The 26,134-nt window shown below is 42.6% G+C and overlaps 1 protein-coding gene across 2 annotated transcripts; it reads left to right on the top strand.

Annotated features, from left to right (window-relative positions):
- Positions 1-218: 218 nt before the first annotated feature.
- SLC17A5 (solute carrier family 17 member 5) lies at positions 219-24,726 on the top strand. Of its 2 annotated transcripts, none has more exons than XM_035109606.2 (11): positions 219-419; positions 6,997-7,193; positions 8,891-9,124; positions 10,713-10,800; positions 11,156-11,242; positions 12,513-12,631; positions 13,400-13,558; positions 15,996-16,128; positions 18,067-18,214; positions 20,337-20,427; positions 21,782-24,726. In XM_035109606.2, exons 1-11 carry the CDS (start codon positions 329-331, stop codon positions 21,917-21,919), a joined length of 1,485 nt encoding a protein of 494 aa, XP_034965497.2. In that variant the 5' UTR covers positions 219-328; the 3' UTR covers positions 21,920-24,726. The 2 variants fall into 2 exon arrangements, with proteins under 2 accessions (XP_034965497.2, XP_034965498.2); XM_035109607.2 differs by lacking the exon at positions 219-419 and adding an exon at positions 3,423-5,152.
- Positions 24,727-26,134: the final 1,408 nt, after the last annotated feature.

Here is a 26,134-nt window from a genome sequence, read left to right as displayed (position 1 = left end):
CGACGCCGGAGGGGCTTCCTTCCATTGGCTGCCTTAGGCAGCGGCATCCTCAGCCGCCGCCTTTTCCCCCAGCAACCAATCAGCAGAAAGGCTTCTGCCCGTAGCAAAGATGGCCGAGGAGGAGGGCGGGGGAAGGGAAACAAACTCGTTCCATAGGCGCCGAGCGTCCGAATCATGGTAGCGGCGGCACTTCCGCCCGGCTCGAAGTCACGTGCCTGCTTGTCTTGGCTTTTCTGGCAGCTGACTTTGGTGTGAAAGCGCCGATAGCTGCGCTGGGTTCGTCTAGGGGAGCTCTGGTCTCGTGTTTGCTTTTGCCCTGAAGGGGAGCATGCAGACTCCGGAACCCGAAGAGACGGAGGAAGAAGAAGAGGACCGTACCCCGCTCCTGCTGCGAGAAGCCCAGCCCATCGGCAAGGCGGGTGAGAGCAGCGGCTGGGGAGGGATCGCTTGTTCCCCAACCGCGCACACCTCAGTCGTGAGCCTCCCACCCTCTTTTTGTCTCCAGCAGCCAGTTCCCCTCGCTTTGAGGAGCTGTGGGGAGTTGGCGGGAGAGAGAGACCTTTCTGTGGGGGCGCCTCCACCATCTCCAGTATCCTGTGGAAAGGTGTCTTAACAGCCCCAGTCCTGTGCAGGTTTGCCAGTAGCTAGTAAACGCAGCCTTCTCCCCCTTTATTCGGAAGGAAGTTCCATTTCAGTGCTGACTTCCCAGGACTGCCGTCTGTCGCCATGAGTATCACCGAGTCCATTGACGACCAGCTTCAGAGGGGTAGTCGGCGACAGCAAACGCGCCGGCGAGAGGTCTTGTGGCACCGTGAAAGCTAACGGGTTTATTATACTTTCGTGGGCTACGTTGCATTTGTGTGAACAGTTGCCTTCACTTGCCAGCTCCGCGCGCAGATGTCGGGGGAGAAACCTCAAAGTGTGGGTTCAAGAGTCTATGAAGTGTTATTGAAGCTCCAAGAAACATTATCAGTAGTAGTAATAGTAACAAATTTATTCATACATCTGACTGAGTTGCCCTAGCCACTGTGGGCAGCTTCCACAGAATATAAAAACATAATGAAACACTTCTAAAAAAACCAACAACCTACAGATAGTAGCCCAGATCAGAGATCTTGAAATTGCATACAGTACTGATTGTTGTGAATGATTGGGCAGGCTTATCATGTATACATTAGTTGTCGCCTTTTGAGTCCACTGTTTACAATTTGCCCCCTTATTCCTTTGTGTGTGTGCCAAATAAGGATAATCCTTAATGCATCTGATGCGAACATAAGAAGCTGCATTATATCATTCTGCCCAGTATTATCTCCAGGATTGTAGGTAGTGTATTATCTGCTAGTACTTGAATTTTTAAGGTGGAGATGCCAGAGATTGAACTCAAGTCCTTCTGGAAGCATAGCTATTGACCCTCCCCTAAATGGGATCTAATCTACAAAATTTATGCTCCATTAAATCTGTTAAGATGCTGTAATAATTTCTCTCAGTTAAGCACATAACTGCTGCCTGGGGCAGTGGCATGTATGTAAAGTACACTGCCTAGGAGGAAGTAGTGCTGTTGAAGTCAGTGGGTCTTCATTCTTAAGAAACATGTTTTAAATACAAGCACTTGCATGTTGTAGATTTCCCATATAGAAGACACGTGCCTGCTCACGCGAGTAACTTTTATGTAGGTGTTGATCAACAGGATGGTCACACACAAGCATGTGATGATCTACACACATGTTTGGTTGTTGCTTCCTTATGCTTAAAACCATGCAGCAAAGCTCCACGGAATGGTGGTGAAAAAATATTTTTAATAAATAAATGGGTTGAGCACCATCCACATGTGCTATTGTTGCATGTGATGTCTTTCAGCATTGTTGGTTTGTAAATATTGGTGTGGTCCCTGTTTAGAATCATAGAATTGGAAGAGACCACAAAGGCCATCCAGTCCAACCCCCTGCCAAGCAGGAAACACCATCAAAGCATTCCTGACATATGGCTGTCAAGCCTCTGCTTAAAGACCTCCAAATAAGAAGACTCCACCACACTTCTTGGCAGCAAATTCCACTGTCGAACAGCTCTTACTGTCAGGAAGTTCTTCCTAATGTTTAGGTGGAAGTGTGCATGCTATCAATGCAGGAATTTTGTTCTGTTTGATCAGACAAAAGGCAAGAAGTCTTTATTTTGTTTTACTAAGTTGTTGCTCTTATCAGAGCATCCTGGAGATCTCTATAAATAGAATGGTCGGCCCAGAAAACAAAATAAGTGTCTTGGTATATCAGTTAAGGGTTGTGGAGGATTACCTCTTATGCCGTATGACAAAACTGAGGGGAGTTTCAACTGTCAATTGTATTAAGGAATTAAAAGGAAAAAGTTAAAAAAATAAATCAAGGCTAGCATAAGCACCTTGCATGAGCCTAAGAGACTCTTTAAACTCCAATGGATATGTTTACACCTATATATCGCTACTTGCATCATTTCCAGGTTTAACCATAGTAAATAAAGAAAAGAGAAGGGTTTGACTATTTGCAGAGCACTTAAAGGTAAAGGGACCCCTGACCATTAGGTCCAATTGTGACCGACTCTGGGGTTGTCGCGCTCATCTCACGTTATTGGCCGAAGGAGCCGGCGTACAACTTCCAGGTCATGTGGCCAGCATGACAAAGCCGCTTCTGGCGAACCAGAGCAGCACACGGAAACGCTGTTTACCTTCCCGCTGTAGTGGTACCTATTTATCTACTTGCACTTTGACGTGCTTTTGAACTGCTAGGTTGGCAGGAGCTGGGACCGAGCAACGGGAGCTCTCCCCATCACAGGGATTCGAACTGCCAACCTTCTGATCGGCAAGCCCTAGGCTCTGTGGTTTAACCACCTGCGTCCTTAATTTACTGCAAATTGGAAAGCCAAAATTCTGTAACCCCAAAATGCCAAAATACACAATTTACTGTGGGGGGTGGGGAATGCAGCCATTGTAAACCATGTGCAAATACTTGGTCTAATCTATCATATTTTATTTAATTGATGCAAGTTATTCATTATCAGCAGAAGAAACTAAAATGCTACCATGCTACCGGTAGGTTGAATACTGTGACCCAATTACAAGACAGTGCAATAGTTGAGGTGAAGAAGTGGTGTCTCAAGGATTATGAGCAAATATTTGGTAAGGGCAGAGGAAGAATGCTGCAAGTTGTTTTTTTAGACTGAGCATAGTCCTGTACATATCTACTCAGAAGTATGCCCCAGTGAACTCAGTAGGACTTTCTTCTGAGTACAGTGGTACCTCGACTTACGAAGGCAATCCGTTCCACGGCGCTCTTCTTAAGTTGAATCCTTCGGTTGTCAAAGTGTCCATTTTGCGCATGCGTGAAGTGCGATTTTGCACTTCTGCGCATGCGCCGACTGCGCACGCCACTTATGCGCAGGCGTAGAACGCACGCGCAGCGGAAAGACTTCCGGGTTTGCCGACTTCGGAAGTCGAAACCTTCGGAAGTCGAGTCATTCGGATGTCAAGGTACCACTGTAGTCCATACTAAGCTCTCTTAATGAATTGGGGGGTGGGGGAGAGAGACTTTTTAATGTGGTAAGCAACCCCTGAAAAGCTAGGACTGATTTGTGATCCAAAGAAAAGGCGGAGGTAAACACTTTGCAATAAGGTTGTGTAAAAATTTTAACAGGCACATCCAAGGGGGGTGAGGAAGAGAGACCATAAGCTGTGCAGCTGCAAAATATTGGGCAAGTCCTTATCTACATGGTTGCATTTCACCACAGGGCCAGTATGTTGTAGGAGAGTTTTGTGCTTAGAGCAGGGAGATTTGCCTTAAAATTCCTGCTCCTCCCTGAAGCTCCCTAGGTGGTCTTTGGGTACTTGCTGTCACTCAGCCAAACCTGCTTCACAAGTTTATTGGGACAGCCCCTAGGTGTGGTCTTGGAAAAGAGGTAGATTAAACATTTATAGTTTACAAAAATAATTAAATAGTTTACAAAAATAATTAAATAATAAAGCATCAGATTGTCAGTTTTACTTCCACGTGTTTGGTAGGAAGTTGTCAGAGCTCATGTTGAAGACCCAAATACTTGTCACAGTGTACAGCCAAACCTTTTATATATATAGATATAGATATACCTGTATATTCCGGCGTATAAGACAACTGGGCGTATAAGACGACCCCCAACTTTTCCAGTTAAAATATAGAGTTTGGGATATACTTGATGTATAAGAGATACGACCCGGCGTATAAGACGACCCCCGACTTTTGAGAATATTTTCCTGGGTTAAAAAGTAGTCTTATACGCAGGAATATACTGTAGATATAGAGATGATAGATAGATAGATAGATAGATAGATAGATAGATAGATAATGGTGAGAGATTACAGCACACCTATTCCCACTCCCTCCAAAAACCAAGGTGGTTTTCTCTGCAGCAAGGGATTTCCTATTCTTCTCCCCTACTCTGCATCTTATAGAGACTTTGTACAGCCCTGTTTTCATTTGCTTGGGTGACATGGAACAAGTAAAAGTTCGTTGAAAGTGGTGTTTCCTTAAGTAGTAAATCTGCACTAACAGCTGAGAAAGGTAAATAAATGAATTATTTGATGCCAAACATTCAATTCAAAAATACTGTGTGTATAGTTAAGTAAGAAATCGAATGGCAATGACTGAAACTCAGAATTTGGCATTTAGTGTTTACATGGCAGTGGGGTTAGAGAGAGGCTATTGGCTGAAATCAGTGTGATGTGACGTGAATGGCAAAAGGCGGGTTGCTGAGCAAAGCAGAGCTGCAGAGCAGGATATTCCACATCTACCAGCAGAGGTGGATCTGGAAGAAAGCCAGATGTGGTTTGTGAAAGCAACAATAGCTTAAGGTGGTCTTGCAGAAAGGCAGAAGAATAAGGATGTTATTAACACCAATGAAGGCTCCTTTGTTGTTTAATCTTGGGTACTAGAACAGCAAGATAATAAACTTGCACATGCCACGTCTACTGTGCCTCATTTGGAGGAATAAGTATTCAGAGCAACTTCCTCAAACTAAAAATGTTGCAGGAGCTTTCCGTTCAGATCATGGGAGCATTTCGATGATCCAGCACAACAGTAACTAGGAAATTAGAAGGAAATGTCTTTGAAAACAAGGTTGGTTGTGAAAGAAGTAGCTCCTGGGGATGTTAATGGTAAGAATTTAATATTGTGCCTTGTGGACCTGAAGTTGCGTTGTGGCGTGTTACATTTTTTAAAAAGAATGTTTGTGTGTACTGTATGTACATATGGAGAGAGAGAGAGAGAGAATCACATAATCTTTTCCATAGTATAATAATCATGCAGTGAAGCAAATAGGAGTAATATTTTTTGTATATTTAAAGTGAGATTTTGGTGGACATGTTGTGGTTTATTTGCATTTCATGATCGAAAAGTATATGTTAAGACTTGTGGACAGACTGTTTCCCCTTAAGGGTTGGATTTGGGGGAGTGGGCAGTCTGAGTAGCTGCCAGAATGTACACTTCATTTGCTTTACGTGTTTGTATGTATGTTGTATCCGTGATTGAGCATGTATGGGGACACTTCTCCTCTTGTCATCTGCTTGAGCGTCTTACCCAACTATTTTTATTCCTTTGTACTAGGGATATGGAAACTGTGGCCCTTTAGATGTTGTTGGCCATGTTGGCTGGGACTAATGGGAGTTGGAATCTAATAGCACCTGAGAATGGGGCACGGGTAGTCAGTCCTCCTCCATATATTTTATATAAAAAAATTGGCATAATTTCTTATGAAACGCCTTCAGGCCATACCTGCAAGCTTTTGGGGGTCGGTCATTTGAGATTCCTTAGTAGAGCTAAGAAACTATTGTGGGTAATGCACCACTAAGTCATACTCAGAGTAGAGCCATAACTTTTGTAATTTAAGGTCATTGTTTTCAGTGGGTCTACTCTGAGTATGACTTAGAGGGATATCGTCTTCTGATTCCGAGGCGCATTTTGTCTTACCAAATGTGTCCAATAGCTTAGAGTTGCTTGGTAAAGGCTTGAGCTGCCTAATAAGGCTACATACATAAATCAACCTTGTGATCTTATGAATGATTACATCCCTTTAGCAAACGGTTAAAGTTCATGTTTATTCTAACTGATATAATTGAACAATACATAAACATATACTCTATTGCTTGTGAATTAATAGATAAGCAATTATTATCGTGTATCATCCTTTACCAAATTTGTGCCCTCCAGTTTTGGGGGGGTTGATGGGAGTTAAAGTCTAAAATGGGTGGAGACTCTCGTGACGTGCAGGCTAGCCTTGGTCCACGAGGCCATTTCCCTCAAACTATACCCACCTGCCAGATGTCAGTGGATGACATATCCTGATGGATACTGTTCAAATCTGCTGGGGACTGCTTCATCAGCACATCCCTTGCAGAGAGAACACTGGTGAAGCAGAGCCCTGCATAGAGCAGATTGGACCATCAACTTGTGAGCAGTGTTTGATCCTGCTTGGTGCTGCTTCACCAACACTTACCTGGGGGGAATGCGCTGACCAAGCTGCCGTCCACCCAGGCCAAAATGTTTCCCCATCCCTGGGCTACAGTTTCAGGAGAGCACATCCACACCATGTGAACTCTTGAGAACTGTGGTTCTGTGAGAGAGGATAGGAGTCTCATAACAATTCCCAGCACCTTTAACAAATTAGAGTTCCCAGGATTCTTTGGGCCAAACCGTAACTGTTACAGTGGCATAAAACAACATAAATGTATAGTGTGGATGTGACCTGACGACTCAACATTTTGTGGCTACTGAACATTCTCAGTCCACACTGAATGGTTTTGGTGGTGTCCTGTCCCGTACCCGTACCCCCCAATTAGTCCATTGCCTGCATTTTGGCTTATGTGAGAATGAGTTTGGAGGCAAGCCAAGACTGCTGGGCCTTCAGCATTTGTTTCAGTTAGAGATAGGTTGCTAGCCAGAGTTGTGGGGATTTTTTTTTTTTACATTAATGCTTTTAAATGTGCATCACTTTGTCTTTTAGCGCCAATATGCTGCTCTGCTCGCCTCAGCTTAGCGATCTGGGCCTTCTTGGGATTCTTTCTCTTATATGCACTTCGTGTCAATTTAAGTGTTGCCCTGGTGGACATGGTAGAATCAAATGCAAGCTTGACCAAAAATACTTCTTCAAATGTGTGCGAAGACCATTCTTCTACCCCAGTTGTTCCTCGTAACACTACGGTAAGTTTTACTAGATCTACTTTTGAGAATGTGAACTATCTTAAAGGGTACGTGTTTAAAATTATTATCTCTTCAAGAGCTGGCGGAATGCCAGTGTTGATGCGGGTGAATATTTATAAAGGGTTGTATCCAACTAAGTTCTACTTAGAGTAAACCAAATGGACGATGTCCACTAATGAGCCCACTCTACTAACAGTGGGCACAACCTAAATCCTCTTGCAGTGTAATCTGAGGCATTTACTCAGAAGTAAATCCAGGTGATTTTTAATAGGTCTTACTCCCAGTTAGGTAGGTATAGGATTTCAGCCTTAACCTTGGAATAAGCCTCATTTAGTAAGACCCATTGAAATCATACCCCTATGTTCTGAATAAACATGCAAAGGATTGTGCAGAACATTAAATCAGCACCCCCTTGTGAAATTATCCATGGGATCTTTAAAAGCAGTTATGATCAGAGGAATATATCTTATCTCTCAGCATTCTTTTGCATGATCTGTGTCTTCAAATAGCCCTTGAAGTTCTTCCTATCACAGAGATTCGGCTCAGATTATGCCACTGTATTATCTGCATCAATCAATCTGAGCTCTGACTCATTACATAGGGTTGCTATACATCCGGAATTTCCCGGAAATTGCTGGAATTTGGCCACTGGAATCGGTGTCCGTCTGGGCGGAAATCACTTTAATTTCCAGGAAAATCCGGACGTATGGCAACCCTTGTCAGAAGTGTAGGTTTTGGCGAATTTTCTTGAAAACATCTCCCCCCCCCCCAGAGCTCAACTTTTGTGTCCAGAATTTCACTTTTCAAAATACAGCAACCCTACCTTACAGTAATCCTTGTAGGAGTGTGTTTGTTTAAGGCAAGTAACATTCAGTCCTCATCAAATCCCTTTATAGATTTTTGCTGCCTCCATTCTGCCTCCAGAATCACACTACACAGCAGAATCACTCCCTTCCTGTGTGATGTGATGGATGCTACTGTTCTGAAAATAAAAGCATAACACCCTGGAGCCTAGGATAATGCCCTGACAACCCTAGAGAACTGCTGCCAGTCAGTGTAGACGATAATGACCTAGATAGGCCAATGGTTTGACTTGTCATAAGGCGACTTCCAGTGTTGCACATAGTACAGGCCAACCTGGACTGCACCACAAGAATGTAAATGAGGTAAATTTGGGTGGCTGTTTTTTTTTTAAACTTACTGTACAGCCGACGGTTGTTTAAAGTTTGTAAGTCTGTCAAGTGTGGTAGTTCATACATTAAATAAAGAAAAGAAGAGGAGAAGGCTTTGAAATCAATTGATATGTGATTATTTTTTATGACACTGTCATTGGGCTTTGCTTGCTTTAGGAGCCTGGTTGACAGAATGAAAACAATTACTGTAGAAGGATATTAACCAGCTATGTATATTTTAATGTCATTCATCTTAAAAAAAAACCAACAATGTGGTCACTTTTTGGATGTACATAGGGAGTTCTTTCCATGCATCCCATGAAAAATGAGCACGTAGTTCCCTGTGTCCATGACGGGCATGTGGAAAATATAGTTTGTAAGCCACTCTGCGGTTAGCAGTGCATGTCACTGATAGGTGTGCAGTGTTGCTGGATGGGGAGTGTGCAGTCCTTAGCTGTATCTTCCTGTGATGCAAGTGGGAGTGGAAACCAGACCTTCATGTCCTTTTCTCTCCCTCCCTTTCAGGGGAAAAAGTATCCGTGGGATGCAAATACTCAAGGCTGGATCCTTGGTTCCTTCTTCTACGGCTACATCATTACACAGGTTCCTGGTGGATATCTTGCCCGCCAGTTTGGCGGAAAGAAGCTGTTGGGGTTTGGCATCCTGGGCACTGCCATTTTCACCTTGTTCACACCTTTGGCAGCAGATTTAGGAGTTGGCTACCTCATAGCTGTCAGAGCTTTGGAAGGCCTGGGTGAGGTAATCTCTCCTTCTCTTCCCCCTTTATTATTATTAAAGATTTTCGAAACAATTATTTTGTAAGTACATTAACATTCCCCTGTAATGTTGATAAATTACATTAGGTCAGTCTTTTCCAGCTTGGCATCTGCCAGGTGCTGCAGGTCTCCAACTCCAGTCAATGCCAGCTCTAGCTAGGCAATGCCCAGATGTGAATGGAGTCCAAAACAACTGGAAGGCACCAAGTTGGCATCAACCGCTCCATAGGGATCTGGTTGGGGACTTTGCAAATAGGGTGCTGGACTAGATGGGACCTTCATCTGATCTAGCTGGGCTCTGCTCGTGTTCTTAATAGCACTTTTCTCACTTGGGTTTTCCACTGCTGCTGCTTCAGTTATAGTTCCACTGGCTTCTTCTCGCGTGCTCTTCTTTTCCCCGTCAGCAGATAGACAGATGGGCATGAATCTGAGAACTGAGGGTTCCTTCCTCATTCCCAGTTTTCCTTACACCCACCTTAAAATGAACATGTCTTCTATGACTTCATTGTGAGGACGAGCATATTGTTAAGATCATAGAGCACCATGTGAATGAGAAATGGTATATTAAGGGCTACGTGAAGAGCTGATATGAAAGGTATGCCGTTCCTCTGTGGCTGTGGAACTGATCAAATGGCATCGGCAGAGCTTGAATAGAAGGGAAGGAAGTTGTGCCAGGGTGGGTGGAGCTGGCACTTAACTGAAATTTTGTTATGTGAAATGTTTGCTGCATGCTCCCTTTAACAGTTGTGTATAGGCTGGGTTAAAAAATAAAATCTCTGTGTGGGCATTCCAAATTTTGCACCAAAAACCTGAATCCTGCAACTGTATCAATTGTGCAAGTCGAGCAGTTTCCCCTAATTTCTCTTACTCTACATAATTTACTCTGCAATTTTTGTTGTTTTTATTGTGAGAGGCAAAGAACTTCATAGGACATCCTTGTTAAAAAGTGAGGAAATGCGGAAAAGAATATTTTCAGGAAGCTGAATTCTCCACCCATTGCCACATTCTTTGATCTTGCAGAATTGCAACATACATCCAGCCCTTCCCTTCGCTCCCTGGGTTTAATATGATGCTTTAATATGCTTGTGACTTCTTTTAAACTTAATTGCTCATGAGCTTTTTTATTCAAAGTTCACATAGTTTTTCTTAGATTTCTGGTTTAATATAGGGGAGTCTGGTTGTTGTTGTTTTTAACCTGGTCTGTCTGCAGAATGAGATCTCTTCCCTCCCATGCTGTCCAGCCTCCTTCGCATGTTGGCATTTAATAATCCAAATTGAGGGGAAACCACCACTTCAAAATATTTGTGCTGCTGTTTCTATGCAGAAACCAAAAGTTCAGCATAATTGGTTATGTCCACAAAGCATATTCAGCTGAAGAATTGAGGCAGGCAAGGAATTAGTTCTGCTTAATTGCCCAGGAGCTATGTGCATTTTGTTCAGAAAATAGCTTCGTACTAATGCAACTGGTACTTTCTCCAGGCTACATTGGAGATGTTTTATTGAAGTAAATCTTGGGCAGATCATTTTACTCTTGAAAGATATGTTGTACTATAAACAAATGTGTTTTCCAGGGTGTCACCTTTCCTGCCATGCATGCCATGTGGTCCTGTTGGGCTCCTCCACTGGAACGCAGTAAACTTCTTAGTATTTCATATGCAGGTGAGATGCTTTAAAAAATGCTCAAGTCTAGCCCATGAAGATGCAGAACTAATCCCTTTTAACTGTGGTGTAACGGTTGGGAACAAGCCACAGGATTATGCATTCCATTTCTGCTCCCACCCCCATACTCCTGCAGCTACCCATTAAGCACGGTTCATTGCTATGCATGCCTTGCCACTAAACCATGCTTAACCCTCACCTAGGTGTATTCAAAGCCTAGCATTATCAATCCTTGAGCAGTCTATGTACTGCTTGGATATATATGGACAGGGTGGCTGGGGCAACCCAGCCAGATGGGCAGGGTAAAAATAATAAAGTTATTATTATTATTTTAAAATAAAACTTTAATTTCTAGGTGCGCAGCTAGGAACTGTTGTGTCTCTTCCGTTGTCTGGCTTGATCTGTTTTTATATGAATTGGATTTATGTGTTCTACATATTTGGTAAGTGTTTTCACTGTAAATGTCATTCAGTTGAGTAAAGATTTTTTTTTAATTATTTGTTTTGAAATATACAAAACAAAATAGCAATGAGCAAACTTTCTCAACGCCGCCTCATACAACTAATCACCAGTATTAAGGTGTGAATGTTATGTTATTCTTTTCTCTTCCGCCTCCCCTCCATCTTTTTAATACAGTAATTATATACAGTATAACTTTTAAATATGGTTCCAGAGAATCCAGTGGTACTCCAATTTGTCATAGGTACAATTAAGATGCCCCAAATCCTAAGGACAATGTTTTTTATAAAAAAAAAATACAGCTGGAAGATTGTTTTTCAGTCCTGTGTCATTGCAAACTTTTTTTGTGTATTTCTAGAACACTTTGTGCCTGATCATTGTAAATAAATGCCTAAAATACTTCCCCAGCAGTTTTGCCTGTCACACCCTGGGGAATGTCATGATCTGATGACATTTTTCTGTTAAGGTTATATATGCATGTGTGTCAAGCAACGTGATCTACAGACTGCCCACAAAGAGAATTTCTGTCTATGGGATAGTTCGTTCATTTTCAGCAACCCAATTCTCTCACTTAAATAGTCCCATTGTGCAAAACATCTCTGATTAGTGTTTTTTTTATATCACACCCACGGTTACCTCATCTATGCCTTCTTTAGCGACAGGAAGCTGACAAATCTAGAAGATTTTATGCACAAGGCTGACACTTGTTGTATCCTTAGCAGACAACGGCAGTTGGCACACAGGGCTTCACATTTAAGTGGTCCTCTGGATATGCACACACACACATTTCTAATGTTGGAACGATCTCTTTCATTTACCTTTGCGGGTGGGGGGGGCTGGTTACTACATGCCTGTGGGATCCACAGGTAGCTCTGGCTTGAGAGACATTTCACGGTGGTCTGCAGGTGCTCTGCAATAGCAGCTGGCAAGGCACTGTGGGCGGGGCTTCCCTGTTCTCCCAAGCTTCCCAGCACCAAACATTGCTATAACTTGCCGAGAGGAGACAGAGGGGTAAAGGGGAAGGGACAGTGGCAGGAGTGGCAGATTGGCTCTGCCGCCGTGCCCACATTGTGCTGAGCTGCCCACTGTGTTGCCCCCTGCCCCTCTCCCTCCTGGTAATGTGAACTATTGGGAAGCCAAGCGAGAGCAATCACAGCACCACCCACTGCTGGTGGATTCTAACAGTGCTTGCAAATGTCAAGTCTCATTTCTGGCATTTCCTTGATGATAAGCGTTGTTGTTTTCACTTTAAGGTGCCCTAGGTGTGCTGTGGTTCATCTTCTGGATGTTGATAGTTAGTGATACACCAGAAACACACAAGAGAATTTCCCATGCAGAAAAGGAGTACATCCTCTCCTCCCTTACAGATCAGGTGTGTACTTTTGGTCAAGCATTTGCTCATTTCTGTACTGGGGTAATATACACCCACTGTCCTATTTAAAGGACAATGAGGTCCTTGAAAAAATGCCTTTAAAGCTCAGGAACATTTTTTTTTGTTTTTATAAGATTTATTATCCGTCCTTCACCGTAAAGTCCCAAGGCGGGATACAGCCATAAAACATGCAATTATAATTAGAACCGTTGCAATTGTAAACGCATAAGACAGTTGGAACAGAACTGTATAAAAACGAAAAAGCCAGCTAAAAAGAACATTTGGGTGAGAAAGGGAACAAGAATGCCCAGCAGCAGAATCCCTGAAAAGACGCAAATGTTTTGTCTTCCTCATATTAAAGAGAAGTGCACCCACACTGTGCACCAACCATGGTTAAGTGTGGATGTACCTGCATGCAGCAGGTAAGGGACTCAAGGAGGAACATGAATCCCATAGCCTGTTCCTGATCTTCTTAACCAGGCATCCCCAAACTTCGGCCCTCCAGATGTTTTGGACTACAATTCCCATCATCCCTGACCACTGGTCCTCTTAGCTAGGGATCATGGGAGTTGTAGGCCAAAACATCTGGAGGACCGCAGTTTGGGGATGCCTGTTCTTAACCATCGGGATTAAGGGATCTACCATTATGCTTAAGAGTGCAGACTGGCAGGAACAAGCTCTTTAGAAATAAGCTGCTTTGAAGTTTTAAGAAATGTGATTCAAAAAACATTTAAGAACATCTATGTGAACTGAATTCCTTCTCTTTAGCTTTCTACTCAGAAATCCATCCCTTGGGAAGCCATACTGACGTCGCTTCCACTCTGGGCTATCGTTGTAGCACACTTTTCTTATAACTGGACTTTCTACACACTCCTTACCCTATTGCCTACTTACATGAAGGAAATTCTGAGGTTTGATGTGCAGGAGGTAAGATACCCTGTGTTTTCCAGTTACAAAGCTTACCCTGAAGTGTCCTAGGCTAGATCATAAACTTGGCTTTCAGTAGGAATTACAGAGACAATCAGAAGGGGTGAAGCTACAGAAATAGCCTCCTGACCGTGAGGTCAGGGCTGCACAGGGTCATTCAATTACAGTACAACCGTATATAGGTCTACTCTCATGCAAGTAGTAGTAGTAATAATAATAATTATAATAATTAATAATAATATAATATTTATAATAATATTTATACCCCGCCCATCTGGCTGGGTTTCCCCAACCACTCTGGGCAGCTTCCAACAGAATATTAAAATATACAATAGTCCCATGGGGTCTAATGTGAGTTGCATCTGAGTAGACATGCATAGGCTTTTTCTGTTAGCCTCTTGGCTGAGTGGGAATGCGATCCCAAATTGCTGGTTCATGGCTTATACCACACACTGGTATTCGGTATGTGGCCTTGAAGTAGGCTCTGTATGTGGAGTATCTGGCAGTGCTGAGAGATTTTAGGAACAAGAATATCAAATGGCATCTTTGTCACCTGTCACAGGGTTTTAATTAAGGCCACGTGTTCGTGTTTTTCCTGGGAAACCCATACTCGTGAGAGAAGGGGAGGCTTTGGGTATCCCCACCCCTCTGCAGTCCATAAATAATTCTGTTAATTTAACCAGCAATATTACTTTTGGAAGTGCAGCTCTTAAAACTCTAGCTACTTTTTAGTAGGAACATAATGAAATTTGAACTTGTAACTTAAAAATCAATTGACTATCAGAGGAGAGAGAATTGTCCCTCTCTCTCTCTCTCTCTCTCTCTCTCTCTCTCTCTCTCTCTCTCTCTCTCTCTCTCTCTCTTTAACATGACGATGCCATTGCTGCTCCCTGTTTTGCATTTTAAGGTTAACGTCTTAATTAAAATTGTGCTGCTGCTCATTCAAGAGCATTTGCTAAAATTAGGTTGAAGCAGCTGTGAAGAGCAGCCTATCCAACTCCTTTACCTTGTGCTTCAATTCTAAAGGTTGCTCTGTAAATTCCTTCAGAGCAATTGCCATTTTTGTTCTGCTGGCTGCACATTTAACAGGCTCTCTGAGAATGAACACCTGTGACAAACGAATGTGCACCAGAGGGTTCTTTTTCCCAGGAGGAAGGAATTGAAGCTGTTTCTCTGGCTCCTTGTTCCTTTTCCTCCTGGAACATTCTGCTGCTGTTCTTGGGAGAACCTTCGGATAAGTCGCCCAGCCTGCTGGGTGCAGTTTCAAGCTGGGTTCCTTAACCTTGAGCAGAGTTGTTGACTGGGAGGGCTTCACTCCAAGTCAGAGTCTGAATCCCCTTTGGTGGGTCTGCTGATTTATAAACGTTCCCCCTCAGTGTGTGTATGTGTGTGAGTGAGTGAGTGACACAGATGCTGTGCGGAACATCAGTTCTTCTGATTGCAAAGGGTTTTCCTATAATGGATCTTCAAGAGTAATCACACCCTTTGGGTAAAATTTTCCAGAAATTTCAGTTACAGAGTTGGCTGTTGACTCTTCTCTTCATGAACTGCCTAAAGCACGCTAGCTTTTGTCTGCAAGGTGCATAAATGGAGAAATCCCTGTGTGAACCAGCCCTTTGAGCATCTTCTTTTAAATCAGATTGATCTGATATCAGTGCTTTGCAGTTTACCTCAGTGGAAATAGAATTGGTCTTGATATATATAACAAAGAGAGCCAACTTTGTTCCCCTCCAAATTTTGGATGACAGCTCCCATCGTCCTGGACCATTGGTAACACTGGCAGGGGCTGATGGGAATTGGAGTCTACCTCTACAAACATCTGGAGGCATAACATTGGCTCTAACCTTTTGCCTTCTTGAAGGGTTTCCCAGACTTTTTTTCACAATGAGCCACCTTGCCTGAAAGTGGCTGTTGCAGTCCCTGCTCAATGTAAAAAGAATCACAGCCAAGACGGGTGGACTGACAAGCCGTGCTACCGGTAGCTGCCACTCCAGCTTCAAACCATGCAGATGTCTTCTCCTTTAACTTGGTCATTAACCTCTGGTGTTTCTCTGAAAATAGGTGGAAAGCTGCTATTGTTAAATCAAATGCTCGTGTCTCATAACTCAGGATATGTTTCCACTATAGCTTGCAAGAATTTATCACTTTGCCATATCCTTAGAAAGGAAGTCAGTTTCCTTTATCATAAAATGTGTGACTTGTCAATTATGTTCACTGGTTATCTTACAGTTTAGTATCCATTAAGCATTACAAAACAGCTGTCTCAGACAGTACAAAACAGCCTTTAAATAGCTGTCCCCAACCCCATTTGTACTGCTGAAGACATTTATTATTATTATTCTGTACCTAGATATTCATCTTGAAAATAAATAAATATATGCACACACAAAAGATGTTCCCATCCCATCTTAAATCTGGTTTTTCTTTTTCCATACAGAATGGATTTTTATCTGCACTGCCTTATTTCGGCTGCTGGATTTGTATCATTCTGTCTGGTCAATTCGCTGATTATTTGCGGGAAAAGCATAACATGCCCACCGTATGTGTTCGCAAAACATTTACTCTGATAGGTAAGGAAAGAATGTGCTTGTTTTCAATTTGCCCTGTAGTTTAAATGGGGTTTTGTCGAGCTTGTACAATGTTTTTACCTGCTTTAATAAGCCCTCCCCCAGAGTTTTAAATTATTTCCTGTTGTAAAGAAAGCTGCAATTCTTCTGCCAGATTCTTTCTGGCAGATGCATTTTATATACGCTTATATTCCCAGTAGTAACAAGAGCATTCCTGCACAACTTGTGTCCCATAATACCAAGTGCAGCTCCTCAACTCAGCCTTGTATGGTGGCCCACCAGGGACTTGATAAACACTTCACTTTTGCTGCTTTTGCATCCCTGGCTGGGTATGCATAGTGGCTATGAAAGGGTCAGGCCCTTCCTGGCTGCTGCTCCCAGGATTTTGTGGCTAGGAAAGCCAAAGAATAACTTTGATGAGATCCTCTTCGTGTCCCCTTGGGCTTTTGGAGGCAACAGGTGGCCAGACACACTTGGGCAGTGCTTCTAACAGCTGAGAGATGAAACCAGCTTTGGGCCAGATGTTAATAGCCTTGTTCCTTATTCCTTACTGGTTGGTTGTAGGTTCATAGAAAGGAGCCTTAACTGAGTGTAATGGAGAGTTAACTGTTACACTGCTGTTCCCGCTATAGGTGGCCCTGTGTCCAAATGAGGCAGTGAATCATGCTGCTTTTCTTGTTTGCAGTGAAGCTGCTAAGCATCCATTTTGGCTTGGTCTCTTCTCTGAAATAAACTGACACTGAGTCAGCCCCTTGTTACATCATCCAGCTCAGTATTGTCTGCACTGATTGGCAGTGTCTTACCACGTGCTTCTCAGCCCCCCCCCCCCCGGAGACGGCAGGGATCTGAACCTGGGAGAGTTGCTTTTGTAGTAGGCTTTCTACTACTGAGCTGTGCCATCTCAATCCATTCTCCATGTTCTTGCTTGCCCTTTCCATGTGCCAATAACTTCTAAATAAGCTCTTGAAGCAACCTGAAATTTCAATTATATAAACTGAAGCTGAGATAACTTCACAAAAATGATGATTTTAAATGCAGATATTTTAATCAACTATTATTCTGCTCTGTTCTTTCTCCATCTTGTCCTGTGCAAAAATGCCCATTGCTATTTCATTGTGATATAAAACAATAAGTCTTGATCAGAACAGGATGTGTTTGATATTTCCCATATTCCAGTGACTTTTTTAATTACCCAGTTGGGTTATTAAATAAGCAACTACAACAGGTTTGTTGGTTTTAATGAACATCTAAAGTACCAATAGCTTCGATTTTGTCATGGATAAAATAGCTCAGGCCAAAAGCATGCATCTCTACTATATAGTTCTAGTTACAGGTAGGTAGCCGTGTTGGTCTGAGTCGAAGCAAAATAGAAAAAAATTCCTTCATTAGCACCTTAAAGACCAACTAAGTTTTTATTTTGGTATGAGCTTTCGTGTTCAGTGTATCTGAAGAAGTGTGCATGCACACGAAAGCTCATACCAAAATAAAAACTTAGTTGGTCTTTAAGGTGCTACTGAAGGAATTTTTTTCTATTTTGCTTCTACTATATAGTGATATAGTTTGTTCACTAGGTGGCAGCACAATGTAGAATAATTGCTGGGCCTTTCCTCTTAACATTTTCCGTTTTTTATCAAAAAAAAGTACTGATGGTCAGTCCATAAGAAAGCAGCACAAAAGACCCAGAGATTAAAACTTTTCTTAGCTAGCTTGAAACTAGATTCTGCTTTAAAAGTGGACTGGCCCCCTGCTGAAAAAGTTTGCTGATCCCTGCTTTAGGCAATCTTGTCCAGGGATCAGCAAAGGTCTGTTGCTTTGTTTATAGATCAAGAGCTGAGAACCACCAGCGATTTTTTTTAATGAAAAGTCACTGCAATATTTTACAAAGATTAAACAAAATTTGAGTTCCCATGAAGGTAAGGTTTCTGATTTGTTTTTATTAAGGAATGATTGGACCTGCGGTTTTCCTTGTAGCAGCTGGATTCATAGGCTGTGATTATGAAATGGCTGTTGCATTTGTAACCATATCCACAACACTAGGGGGGTTTTCTACATCTGGATACAGCATCAACCACCTCGATATTGCACCATCGTAAGTATTCATGATTGAGTGTGCGTTTTTTCAAAGAAGATTCCCTGAAACAGTGAATTAAATAACTACTTGTCTGCGTTTTTCTTCAGTCACTGATTTGGGTTAATTCAACTCCTTTGTGTGGCAGCCTTAAGTTGCAATCCTACCAATGCATACTTAACTCTGGGAGTACATCCTATAGAATCCTTATCTTCCAGGCTTCTAAAATGTACAGGGAGCCTCCAGGTATACAGCATGTTCCCTGCTTCAGAAGATTGCCTGTCTCTTGTGGAGGGCAAGTGGAACAACAATGGGGGATGGAAAGGGAGAGCAGAACTAAAATGCTCACCTCCCTGTACCCACCTTCCACTTGCGTGTTTAATTAAAATGACTAGAGAATGCCTGAAGAGGGCTTCAGTGGGGCTGACCTCTGCGTAGAAATGCAAAGGGTTGCAGCGTGTAATCTGCTGTTGATCATAGAATCGTAGAGTTGGAAGAGACCACAATGGCCATCCAGTCCAACCCCCTGCTGAGCAGGAAACACCATCAAAGCATTCTTGACATATGCCTGTCAAGCCTCTGCTTAAAGACCTCCAAAGAAGGAGACTCCACCACACTCCTTGGTAGCAAATTCCACTGCCGAACAGCTCTTACTGTCAGGAAGTTCTTTCTAATGTTTAGGTGGAATCTTCTTTCTTGTAGTTTGAATCCATTGCTCCGTGTCCGCTTCTCTGGAGCAGCAGAAAACAACCTTTCTCCCTCTATATGACATCCTTTTATATATTTGAACATGGCTATCATATCACCCCTTAACCTTCTCTTCTCCAGGCTAAACATACCCAGCTCCCTAAGCCATTCCTCATAAGGCATCGTTTCCAGGCCTTTGACCATTTTGGTTGCCCTCTTCTGCCTGCTTCCCCTCATCCACCCACCAGCGTTTCTGTAGCACATGATATTTGCTTGTTGAAGGTATAGTTAGAGGTACTTGCATAGGCTGACATTTAGGTAATGGGGAAGAGCTCGTGTGGGACACAGATGTACTATAGACATTATTTTCGAAGTGCATATCAATGCCATTGCAGTGCTTAGATATATTTGGGGGGGGAGCTATACCACTAAGGGATTTATGCAATCTTTATAAGATACTCATCTGTCCTGTGAGGCTTTTACTCTTTGGCATTCATCTTCATAAAGTCATTAATGTTTAAGCAGTTCCAAAGGTCATATAAATGCCAGCTTCTTTATTCAAAGAGTATATAATTAATATACTGAAGCTGTGCAATGGTTCTTTGGGGTTTCAGTTGGGGGGGGGTCTTCCCCAACGCTACCTGGGGATGTCCTGAACTGAACTTGGAACTTGCAAAGTGTGTGTTCCACCAGTGAGCTTTGGCCTTGCCCCAGCCATCCTTTCTCAGAGTATCATTTTGTCTTTCCCTCACATTACCAGACAGGGAAGCCCACGGGGCACATTTTGTCATGGCATTTCTAACATGCCAGCTAGAATGAGCTCCGGTTTTCTGCCTTCCAGTTTTTTTGAACTTCACACCTTTTCCAGCCTGGTTGGTGGTTTGTTAAGAATTGTGTTGTTTTACAGATTTTTTTGTTTGTTTTTAATGCTTCTAGTTTGTGAACTGCTTTTTGAAGTTTAAGATTCAAAAGCCAAAATAGATACAGTATGTGTTTAAATGAAATTAGAAGAAAGCAAGTTACAATTCCTCCCAGATTGCACTGCCCTTATGCAAAGTGTATCCACACAAGGGCTTAGAGAGCTGCCCACTGTGAATCCTTGTGCTAAAGGCCAAGTATGAGAGTTACTTAGCGCTTGGGTTTTATTTCCCTCATAAATACTTCATTGAGAAGTTTGTGCATGTGTCCTAATCCATTCTGGACAAGTGGATGAATCATGTGTGAAATTCCTTCTGGGGTGTCTTGTTTCAGTATGTCAGGAGTGCTGTGGGTGCCAAAACATTTGAGCTTGTGCTGAGAATATCTCCCCACCCCGTACATGTCTAGTTTTATATAATATATGTGTGTGTGAATTGCAAGGGAATGAAAATCTTACCATCATTCCTGAATACCAGAAAGAAGTTCAAGGCACTATGGCCTCGGGAACCAGCTGATATTTTTTTCCTTATTTTCTTAGATATGCTGGCATCCTCCTTGGAATTACAAATTCATTTGGCACTATCCCAGGAATGGTGGGACCAGTTGTTGCTAAAGAACTAACTCATAGTGTAAGTCATTCTTGGTCTCCCCCCTCCCCCTGTTTTCTTCTTTTAAAGGTTAAAGATTTGATTGTCACGTGTGTCATTATTGGCTATGGGTTTTTTCTTGTTGTTTTTAAACAAGACCAAAGAAGATGGTTTTATACTTTCTCCTCTCACACCATGTTTATTGATATAAAACTGCAGCCATATGCCATGCGGCAGAGAAAATTAATCTCTTTTCTGAGACTCTTTGTACTAATATCAATTTTTATTTTAATAACCCATATGTTCTCGTCCGTTGCTTTGTGAGCTTTGCCATAGTAACCCTCCCATTCAGCAAAACAAGTTCTTTAAGCCTCTTCAAGCATATATAAAACAAAATGACGACAACCTGGAAAGAAGGGAGGGGGGGGAAGAGAGCAAAGGTTCATGGGTCCACTGTGCGAATTTAACTTGGACCCCTGAAGAAAAAATTCCTAGCACAGAACAGCTGCCTGTTTAGCCCCATCAGTTTTATTAAGTGATAGGTACTCTTGAGTCTGTGAAACTGGTGTTGGGTTGACACTGATTCCTCAGGATTTAAAAATGGGGGGTGTCAGAGTGCAACTCAAATCTCCTCTGGCAATGGACCTCCTATAAGTTGAAGTTCTCAAGTTTTCATGTATTCACAAGACAGGTTGTTATACTGAAATGTTATTTAATAGCAAGAGTTGCAAACTTTGAGCAACTTCTCAAAGTTCTTTATACACTTTATTCCACTGCTGGTGGAAACTTCAGTTTAGAACTCTCACTAAACTCTTGAGTGTAGTTTATACAGATTAAGAGTTACACCCCTAACTCCTGTTTAGCATAAGTCATACTGAGCTGAACAAAATATGCCATGCTTTGAATAAATAATTGTATTGGCTACATAGATCCAGTCTCTAAACAGGGCTCAGGTGGACCAGGAAACAGCAGACAGTTCAAGTGTTCTCTTTATTTCAAGCCTTAACAGAAGTCTTCTGGTTTCCTCAACCCATAGTTGGCCATGACATCCATACCAATAAATTGTGGCTTGAGCAGTCGTTGCAAACCCAATCCTCCAAACCAGGGATGGGGAACCTGAAGTTCTCCATATGTTGTTGGGCTACAGCTTCCATCACCACTGACTTTTGGCCATGGTAGCTGAGGTCCAGCAATATCTGCAAATCCATGGGTTCCACAACCGTAGGCAAACAATGGGTTTAAAGGATCGGGAATGCAACATCTAAACACAGCCATCTTCTTAATACAAATTATCTGCTCCACACATTCTCCTTTTCCTGCCATTCAGTTTATTCCTGATCATGGTTCTGTTACAGTAATGCACTGATTTATCTCCTTATTTCTGCCCCTTTGCCAGAATACTGTGGGAGAATGGCAGACTGTCTTCTATATCGCCGCTGGCATAAACTTATTTGGAGCCATCTTCTTTGCATTATTCAGCAGCGGAGAAGTTCAAGACTGGGCACTCAATGGCTACCACATGCACAGGAACTGAAGGAACCCTGGGGTTAATCACCGCCACACATTGCAATCATGTGACCTGGAACGCCTTTCACATGATGTTTGCAAAGCCGATTGCGAGCCTTTCTTGTTGCAGCTGGAAAATGTTTCACATTTCAATATGCTGATTCTGTAAGAAGAATGTGGGATCCAGTCTTACACAATCGATTGGTGTCAGATACCTGTGACACATTCTAATCAATGTCTCGACTTTTTAAAAATGTGCCTGAATTAAATTTTAGTTGGAGGGGGTGTAAGACAGAAAAAATATGACATTTTGTTGGTTAAGGTAATTTTAAGTAATGGTTGTTAGAATTATTGCTGGTTTTAGCTGTATTTATTTATCTTGTATGATTAATCCAAAAAGTAATGGAAATTAAAAACAGGGAATTATTCCATGTGCCCTCTTAAAATATGTATTTGTCAGCATGTATCCACTGTGACAGGAATGGGGAACCTCTAACTTTCCATATGTGGCTGGACTACAACTCCCATCCTCCCTCACCTTTGGCCGGGGCTGATGGGAGCTGGAGTCCAACAACATTTGGAGGGCCTGCCTCTCTGCTCAGGCCTTGCTTTTGAACTTCCCATAGTCATCAGGTTGACCGCTATGAGAACAGGATGCTGGGCCTAGATGGGAAGTAGGCCGAATCCAGCAGGCTCTTCCTATCTTCCCTGTGCTGTGTGGTTTAACCAGACCTGTGAAGCACAAACACTGCTAAATCATGGAGGAAAATAAGCCCAAAATCTTTTACTACATGGAGAAATTCAGCAATGATGTTGATTTGAAGGAACGGTTTCTCTTTCCCCTCCTTTCCCCCCCCCCTCACTGTCCTAATACTCATTTTGAGCAACAAACCACAATTATCCAGGCAGAATAAGACCAAGTGGCAGCAGGATCATACTAAACGTTGGTGGCAAAATATGTACCAACCGAATCCTGTGCATACGGTATATACTTAAAGTCCCCCTGGGGCTTCAGTGGGACTTATTCCCAGGTAAGTGATTACAAGATTGCAGCCGAATTGACTATTATGTTTCTGAATGAATATAAAAGTAAAGGTAAAGGGACCCCTGACCATTAGGTCCAGTCGTGACCGACTCTGGGGTTGCGCGCTCATCTCACATTATTGGCCGAGGGAGCCGGCGTATAGCTTCTAGGTCATGTGGCCAGCATGACAAAGCCACTTCTGGCAAACCAGAGCAGCACACGGAAACACCGTTTACCTTCCCGCTGTAGCGGTTCCTATTTATCTACTTGCATTTTTGACGTGCTTTCGAACTGCTAGGTTGGCAGGAGCTGGGACCGAGCAACGGGAGCTCACCCCGTCACAGGGATTCGAATCGCTGACCTTCTGATCAGCAAGCCCTAGGCTCAGTGGTTTAACCCACAGCGCCACCTGGGTCCCTTATACCTGAAGGTTAAACTAACAGTGTCTGCAAAGGCTCTCTTCAGGGATTGGGTGTGCCCATGTAACTGCTTCAGAATCCTTCAGCCCCTTAGCCAGTCATTGACTTCTGTCAGTTCACATTGCAGATAAGGCCTGTGCCAGATTATTTTGTCACAATGAGATCCAGAATACTAGTAAGGGGTTGGCCAACGTTGCATTGCACCTTCTTTTTCAGAGGATATTTCCCTAACTTCATATTTGATGCTAGCATACCAAACTGGAAATGGAGGGAATATCCATGCACAGAACCACCTAAGAGATACAAGGAAGAAAAGAAAAGCTTTTTAGAACAGGTTTTGGGATTCTTCTCGTACCCGTGCTGAGTTTTTTATTTTAAAAAACCCCAAAAATAGCGAAGAGCAGCATTGGGGTTTCTCCACTATTGCTGTGGTTTGGAAAGCCACACCACACCCCGGTCAGAAGACAGCCTCCAGAAGTAGAGCTGAGGTTTCATGTCTACACACTAAGCGTAAGTGCCATTGAGTCCACTCTGGGACATAATTCTGAAGATCTCTGCCTTGTACGATGGAAATGTGAACTTCCGTAGCACTGAATGTGCAGTTGTGAGTGGGAATGACATGTTGGGCTAGGCAGCTGAGGCTTTGGCCTCAATATAGAGTACTTACTAGAACACAACAGGCTAAATGGTCCTCTCTTGGATCATTCCAGGTGTAAAGCAAGCCAAAGGGGGGACACACTTTGGTGTTCCTTCCACCAACCCAAAGGGAAACCTGATACACCTCCCACACACTGCTCCAGTGGAGCCCAGTCGACTTCATTTCTGAGAAATGACAGGTTACTTTTGTTTGCCAGCTTTACATACATTTTAATTTGCATTGAAATGTTATTATAATGACATCTTGTCAGCTGTGTTGTATTTTGCAACTTTCAGTGTAATAAACAGTGTGGGCATTTTGGTTGGTGTGTTTTGTGTGCTACCATGCAACTACAGACCCTAATGTGAAGGCTGCCATTAGTAATATAGCAGTAGGTTTTGCTTTTTTGGAAGGGACACCCGTGTTGCAGCACACACTTGACTGGTGACTCTTCGTGTCTGTAATCGCTATATGCTCAGCCTCGTTCAGCTTCTGTATTCGAGGCAACCAATGGTGATTCTTTGGGTGCTAGAATGGATATCTAAAGTGGGGGTTCTGGAGGGGTGGTGGGAAGAAACCCAACTGCAAAATGGCACACCTCCTGCTGCCCACCTTCCATGGGATCCTCTCGTGGCAGGAGGGGGCCTATGAAGGACAGGAGGAAAGTGAGAAATATGTTAAGAAAAGAATGAGATAAGTTCATATATTAGGCATAGATATTGGAATGTTTGTTCTAAGAATAAGAATTGAAATTGGGATGATGCTTTTGAATTATGGTGCTGGAGGAGACTCTTGAGAGTCCCATGGACTGCTAGAAGATCAAACCTATCAATTCTTAAGGAAATCAGCCCTGAGTGCTCCCTGGAAGGACAGATCGTGAAGCTGAGGCTCCAATACTTTGGCCACCTCATGAGAAGAGAAGAATCCTTGGAAAAGACCCTGATGTTGGGAAAGATTGAGGGCACTAGGAGAAGGGGACGACAGAGGACAAGATGGTTGGACAGTGTTCTCGAAGCTACGAACATGAGTTTGACCAAACTGCGGGAGGCAGTGCAAGACAGGAGTGCCTGGCGTGCTATGGTCCATGGGGTCACGAAGAGTCGGACACGACTAAACGACTAAACAACAACAACAAGTCTGCTATGGACATTATTAGAAATTATGAAAACCAGGAAAAGGGGATCTGAGGAAGTCACTAAGTCAATGTTAAGAGATTTAGATATTTGATTTTTTTTTTTGTTTTTTTGTTTTCTTCTTTTCTTTTTTTCTTAATCTTTTATTCTTTTTCTTTTAGATATTAATGTAATCATGGAAAATTAGCTGGGTGGATACCCGTCCTCACCCTTCCTTATCATACTGGAGCGTCTGGTGGCAGGGGGGGCCCTGGGGGGGGTGAGGAGGGGATAAGCTCAACTATAAAATGGACCACCTTCGACTGCTCACCTTTCATGAAACTCTCTTGTGGCAGAAGGGGACTCGAGGGAGGGAAGAAGAGGGAATATGTTTTGTATTTTCTTTTCTTTATTGTGTAAAATCAATAAAAATTATTTCAAAAAATTTATAGAATGGATATCTAAAGTGAATGTGTGGCTGACACAACAGACTGGGCATTGCACGCCACAATTGGCTTTATTGAGCATCTTTCACAATGAACCAAAAGACCAACACAAAGAACTTGCTGCATTCTTTCTTTTGGCAGATCAACAGCTCATTGTGCAGAAGTGGAAAAATCTGGATCATCTTCAACTCTTTCTGTGGATACAGAAGATGTGGGCAGTAGCACTAATGGAGAAACTTATGTTAATCATTAAATGGTGTTCACAATTCATTTTTCTGTATAGAAGTGTGTTATCCACTCAGAACCTTTTATAGTGACAGCAAAGATATCTGACACTTAACATTACACCACAGGTGAACCTGTGTATTGAGTATTGTGCTGACATTGTTGCTTGCTTCATTATGTGGGGGAATGGGTTCTTTCTAACTATATTTCAAAATTTATGTAAAATTTCCATTTTATTTTTTTACTTTTTTAAAAAGTGGATAGGTGCCAACCTCTAGACTAGGAGTGGAAATGATGCTGGGAAGGGGGACTTTTAGCACCACCTTTTAAATAGCTGCTCAATAGGAAAAAGATACTTGCCATGCATAGAAAAATAAGGG

The sequence above is a fragment of the Zootoca vivipara genome, chromosome 3 (genome assembly GCF_963506605.1).
Source record: "Zootoca vivipara chromosome 3, rZooViv1.1, whole genome shotgun sequence".
NCBI lineage: Eukaryota > Metazoa > Chordata > Lepidosauria > Squamata > Lacertidae > Zootoca > Zootoca vivipara.
Note: the sequence above shows the minus strand (reverse complement) of the source record. Positions and strands in the feature narration are given on the sequence as shown.